Source organism: Bufo bufo, chromosome 6 (genome assembly GCF_905171765.1).
Source record: "Bufo bufo chromosome 6, aBufBuf1.1, whole genome shotgun sequence".
Lineage (NCBI taxonomy): Eukaryota > Metazoa > Chordata > Amphibia > Anura > Bufonidae > Bufo > Bufo bufo.
The window spans coordinates 360,176,320-360,183,010 of NC_053394.1; the positions used below are offsets into that span (position 1 = coordinate 360,176,320).

At 44.7% G+C, this 6,691-nt stretch overlaps 1 protein-coding gene across 1 annotated transcript in view; it reads right to left on the bottom strand.

Moving 5' to 3' along the window:
- The window catches only part of NAT9 (N-acetyltransferase 9 (putative)), a 31,297-nt gene that overhangs the window by 23,977 nt on the left and 629 nt on the right, over positions 1-6,691 (bottom strand). The window contains exon 2 of the mRNA XM_040435708.1: positions 2,665-2,774. Coding sequence (XP_040291642.1) covers positions 2,665-2,774 — 110 coding nt within the window. The remainder of the gene's footprint in view (positions 1-2,664; positions 2,775-6,691) is intronic.

A 6,691-nucleotide genomic window follows, 5' to 3' on the forward strand; every position in this document is an offset into this window, starting at 1 on the left:
CAGTATCCGATGAGAGTGCAGTATTCCGCCTCTAGAAGGGGGTCATGCACAAGGCCAGCCCGCAGCCAGGGAGAGTGCAGTATTCCGCCTAGGAAGGGGGTCATGCACAAGGCCAGCCCGCAGCCAGTGAGAGTGCAGCATTCCGCCTATGGAAGGAGGTCATGCATATGGCCGGCAGCGAATCCAGAGAGAGTGCAGTGTTCCGCCTATAGAAGAGGGGTCGTGCACATGGCCAGCACAGTATCCGATGAGAGTGCAGTATTCCGCCTAGGAAGGGGGCCATGCACATGGCCAGCACCGTAACTGGAGAGGGTGACGAATTCTGCCTATAGAAAGGGCGGAAGGGGGGCATGCACTTGGCCAGTGCTGTATCCAGGGAGGGGGCAAGGGTCCACCTAGAAGGGGAACATGCACCTGGCCAGCGCCGCAGCCGGGGAACGCGACATGCCGCCTATGGAAGGGGGGCATGCATACGGCCAGCACTACTGAGATCAGGCTGCAGCCAACAAGAATTTTGTTATTTTTATTTAAATTATTATAATTTTTTTTTTTTTAAACACAGCCACCATACAGGGGCACAGCCTCTCTGAAAGGCAGGAAAGGGGCCAGCCATACAGGCCCATGAGGAAGCCCATTGCGTCTCTGTTGTCACTGATGTCTGGAAGAAAAAGAAAAAAGTAAAAATCAAAAATTAAACAAGGAGAAAACAGCCCTGCAGAGCAGGGAGTGTCTTGCCTCCTTGGACACTAAGCAAAAACTGGCAGTCTCTCTCTCCAGGCTGAGGGTATAGCTGTGGAGGAGGGGCTTAACAGTCTTCACTTAGTGTCCACACCCTCCTAGGGAGATGAGCTATACCCAAGGTCTCCTGTGTCCCCCAAGGAAAATGGGCGAGAAAAATAGTTAACCCCTTCGCTACCAGGGCTGTACATGTACGGCGCTGGAGCGATGTGTAAACATCGCACACATGGCATTTTAAAAATCCCTGATAGAACAAAATAAAAAAACAATTTATAGGTTCATATATGAGCCACAAATTTATCACAAAAAAGAAAATAAAAAAGTTAATATATGAAAAATAAAAAATATAAAATGTTTTAAATCACCCCCCTTTCCATATAATTAAAAAATAAATACCAAAATAACAATAAATATAAACATCATGGGTATCACTGTGACCCAAACCGCCCATACTATTAAAATAGAAAAAAAAAAATATTCCAATACGGCGAATGGCGTAACGGAAAAAAGGGTAAAAATGGCCGATTTGCCATTTTTTCATCGCTTCTCTTACCCAAAAAAAATTCAATAAAATATGATCAAAAAGTCACGCACGCTCCAAAATTGAATCAATAAAAACTACACATTGTTCCGCAAAAAATGAGCCCCTGAACAGCTCAGTAGACATAAGTATATAAAAGTTATGGGGGTCAGAAAATGGTGATGTAAATTTATTTTTATTTTTTTTGCAAAGTAAAAAAAAAAAAATTGCACTATTTAGACATAAAGAACCTATATATATATATATGGGCTATCGTTGTAATTGTACTTACCCAGAGAGTGAAGGGCATGGGTCAGTTTTGCCGTAGACGAAACGCTGTGGGAACAAAACCCGTACAACGGTGGAGGAACTGCATTTTTACTGCTTCCCACTACATTTTATGCCATAATTAAAGGGTTTCTACCACCACATTTTGACCTAATTAGCTGTCAGACACTAGCGATCTGCTACTGTCTGTTCTACCTAACCATGCTATTGTAATTCCTTTCTCTGCAGCGGTTACCCTAAAAAACGTAGTTTTATTGGTATGCAAATGAGCCTCTAGGTGCTATGGGGGCGTCTTTTCAGCACCCAGAGGCTCCGTCCACTCACCATTTCTGCCGCCCAGCGCTCCAGCCCGCCCCTCTCCTCTAGATTGACAGCCTACTTCTCTCCATCTCGGCCGAATTCTTGCGCCTGCGCCGTGTGCTTCTGTATTCGGCGCAGGTGCAGTGACTGTCTCCCTGCGCCGGCATCTTCACTGCACCTGCGCCAATTACGGCGCAGGGAGCAGTCCAACAGTCGCTGCGCCTGCGCCCAATACAGAAGCACACGTTGCAGGCGCGAGTAGGCTGTCAATCTAGAGCAGAGGGGCGGGCTGGAGCGCGCTAGGCGGCAGAAATGGTGAGTGGACGGAGCCTCTGGGTGCTGAAAAGACGCCCCCATAGCACCTAGAGGCTCATTTGCATACCAATAAAACTACGTTTTTTAGGGTAACCGCTGCAGAGAAAGGAATTACAATAGCATGGTTAGGTACAGCAGACACTAGCAGATCGCTAGTGTCTGACAGCTAATTAGGTCAAAATGTGGTGGTAGAAACCCTTTAATGGTGGCATTAGAAAGTACAACCTCTCCCGCAAAAAATAATCCTCATACAGCTATGTGGCCAGAAAAATATAAAAAAGTTATGGCTTAAGGAAAATAGGGAAGAAAAATGAAAACGGAAAAAACGAAAAAAACCTCCGGTATCGTAAGGGTTAAGAACAACAACAAGGACACATTGTTAAACAGTTTTCAATTCATTCAGCGGGAACAAAAATTTTAATCAGACCCAATGGATTCCAAATGATCAGAGGCATATTCATATTTGCACTTCAACGTGTGGCCACCAGAGCGGCACCACTTACTGTCATTATCCTCCCTCCAGCTGCGCTGCATGTCATATTCCTGCTCCAGGGTCAGCGGCTCGGAGGCGGTCAGTTTCTGCAGCTCTTCTGACTTCATCCATTCATGATACCTGAGCGCAAAAGATGTCAAATTAGAGTTTTACACAAAAATTTCGGCATGACGATGCAAAAGGAGACAATCTGCAGACGTGGGGATTACAGATTACAGGGAACTGAACCCGAGTTCGGGAAATGTTTTTTTTTTTACAGTAGAAATCAATTTATGAAGTTATTACCCAAAGTTTCGCGAAGCAATAACTTTGGCTCATCGGAGCCAATACATTCTAATACTGTATGGAGCGCTCAATCCGTACAGTATTGAGACGAAGGTTAATGCGAATCAACTTCGGATGTTTCATCCAAAGTCGATTCGCTCATCCCTAAGGCTTTGTGTGGCTATATCAATGGAGCATTGCGTTTGGCGAGCTTTACGTGTTATTATTACATTAGAACCGGCTAATTATCCACTTTGACACGGAAACAATGGGATCTGGTTGACAGATTCCGGCTTGTGGCATGAGCAGATCCCCACTTAACAGCGTGATATCACTATGTGGCTTCTAGAGAGAGTGGAGAGCTGCATGTGCCCCCTAGAGGCCATGGCAGGAGTTGTCATGTAAAGGATAGATCATATATGGCAGGTCCTAAGTATTAGGCCTCTATCACAAAAGTGAGTTTTCTGTGCGGATGCGATACGTGTATTGAACGCACAGCATCCGGACTAAATCCTGACTCATTCATTTCTAGGGGTCTGTGTACGCGAGCGTCGTTTATCACTGATAATCTCTGGGTTCAGGAAAAAGTCGCAGCATCTTCTATATTGTGTTTTTCACGCAGCTCTGGCTCCACAGAAGTGAATGGGGCTTGTGTAAAAAACGTGTTCGTCACATTGAGAATGTTAGAGAATGTTGAGTGTTATTCTTCACACACGTGGAAAACGCATCCAATCCGGACGAAAATTTTTTTAATGTCAGGCGCAATTGCAAAAAAAAAAAAAGCTTGTGTGCAAAACCATCAGGTCCTGACACAATCCTTAGGCCCCTTTCAGACGGGCGTTGCGGGAAAATGTGCGGGTGCGTTGCGGGAACACCCGCGATTTTTCCGCGCGAGTGCAAAACATTGTAATGCGTTTTGCACTCGCGTGAGGAAAATCACGCATATTTGGTACCCAAACCCGAACTTCTTCACAGAAGTTCGGGCTTGGGATCGGTGTTGTGTAGATTGTATTATTTTCCCTTATAACATGGTTATAAGGGAAAATAATAGCATTCTGAATACAGAATGCATAGTAAAATAGTGCTGGAGGAGTTAAAAATTTTTTATAAAAAATTAACTCACCTTCTCCTCTTGTTCGCATAGTTCCCGGTCTCTTCTTTACTTCTTTAATGATGAGCTGTGGGCTAAAGGACCTTTGGTGACGTCAGATCACATGCTCCAATCACATGGTACATCACCACGGTGATGGACCATGTGATTGGAGCATGTGATCTGACGTCACCACAGGTCCTAGCCGGTAGTTCATCATTAAAGAAGTAAAGAAGAGACAGGGAACTACGCGAACAAGAGGAGAAGGTGAGTTAATTTTTTTTAACCCCTCCAGCGCTATTGTACTATGTATTCTGTATTCAGAATGCTATTATTTTCCCTTATAACCATGTTATAAGGGAAAATAATACAGTGAATAGACTGTCACCTAGCAACCATGCGTGAAAATCGCACCGCATCCGCACTTGCTTACGGATGCTTGCGATTTTCACTCAACCCCATTCACTTCTATGGGGCCTGCGTTGCGTGAAAAACACAGAATATAGAACATGCTGCGATTTTCACGCAACGCACAAGTGATGCGTGAAAATCACTGCTCATCTGAACAGCCCCATAGAAATGAATGGGTCGGTATTCAGTGCGGGTGCAATGCGTTCACCTCACGCATCTGCGCGGAATATTCGCCCATGTGAAAGGGGCCTTATAGTTTGTGTGTAAGAGGCCTAAGGTCCATGATGACATCTGTGACAAGATGGTCAATGGTTCATCCATGAAGATGTCTGTGAAGGATCCGTGTTCTTCCATATGTCTGTTTTTTGCCCTCTGTATTCCACGGACACTGAAAATTAATTTCCAGAGCAATGAGCTGTGTAAACCATGGACCAAACTCGGATGACCCACATTAAATACACATATTAAAGTCAATGGAGACCACAGACTGCACACATCCGTGATTCACTGACGTGTAAGTGGCCTTAGTAATGGTGTCCAAGTTATTACAATGGGAATATCAGTTTTCCAAGTTCTCCCTTACGGGTGCTGTCACTCAGGTTTGTGCCGTGCGTTTTTTTGTTCTTTTTTTAAGTGTTTTTGTCCATATGACGTGTTTTAGCATCTGGCACAAAAAACACCATGCAAAAATGCAATTAAAAATGCAACACACACTGGCATTTACATGTTTCAAGCAGGGACCAGCAACCTCCAGCACTCCTGAAACTACAACTCCCAGAGTGCTTCATTCACTGCTAAAAAATGTAAAAAATAAAAATAAAAATCCAGGGCATACTGTGATGTCGAAAAGACACTACTGACCCCCCCCCCCCCAAAAAAAAAAAAAATTCCCTTAAGAGTCAAAAAAGAGGGCTACAAAATAAATTACTATTACTGGGGGGGCACTAATGGGGGCATTACTATTACTAGGGGGCACTACTATTACTGGTGGGCACTAATGGGGGCATTACTATTACTAGGGGGAAATTCCAGAGCACTACTATTACTGCGGGGCACTAATGGGGGCATTGCTATTACTGGGGGCATTGCTATTACTGGGGGCACTAATGGGGGCATTACTATTACTAGGGGGCACTACTATTACTGCGGGGCACTAATTGGGGCATTACTATTTCTGGGGGGCACTAATGGGGGCATTACTATTACTGGGGGGGCACTAATGGGGGCATTACTATTACTAGGGGGCACTAATGGGGGCATTACTATTACTGGGGGGCACTAATGGGGGCATTACTATTACTGGGGGGCACTAATGGGGGCATTACTATTACTGGGGGGCACTAATGGGGGCATTACTATTACTGGGGGCACTAATGGGGGCATTACTATTACTGGGGGGCACTAATGAGGGCATTACTATTACTGGGGGCACTAATGGGGGCATTACTATTACTTGGGGGCACTAATGGTGGCATAACTATTACTGGGGGGCACTAATGGGGGCATTACTATTACTGGGGGGCACTAATGGGGGCATTACTATTACTGGGGGGCACTAATGGGGGCATTACTATTACTGGGGGGCACTATTGGGGGCCTTACTATTACTGGGGGCACTAATGGGGGCATTACTATTACTGGGGGGGCACTAATGGGGGCATTACTATTACTGGGGGGCACTTCCTGCCGGATCCGGAAATCTGTATGCAAATGGTTATCATTTGTAGACGGATCCGGATCAATGCATTGAAATTCCAGATCCGTCTGTCCGTCTCTTTTTGCATATTTAAAAGGTCTGCACATGCGCAGACCGGTAAACCAGATCCGTTTTGCCGGAACACTAGGTACCGGATCCGGCATTAATACATTTTAATGGAAATTAATGCCGGATCCGGCGTTCCGGCAAGTGTTCCAGAATTTTGGCCAGAGAAAATACCGCAGCATGCTGCGGTATTTTCTCCGGCAAAATACCGGAAATACATTGGGAAAAAACTGAAACGTTTTTTTCCGGTATTGAGCCCCTTAGGACGGAACTCAATACCGGAAAGAATAACGCTAGTGTGAAAGTACCCTTACAGCTAACATCTGGCTGCTGCAATAAAAAAATTAAAATAATAAAAAAATTACATAAAGAAATTTAGCAAAGACCTAAGAGAGGGATTTATCAAAATTAGTGTAAAGAAATATTGGCTTAGTGCCCATAGCAACCAATCAGATTCCACCTTTCATTTTTCACAGATCCTTTTGACAATGTAAGGTGGAATCTGATTGG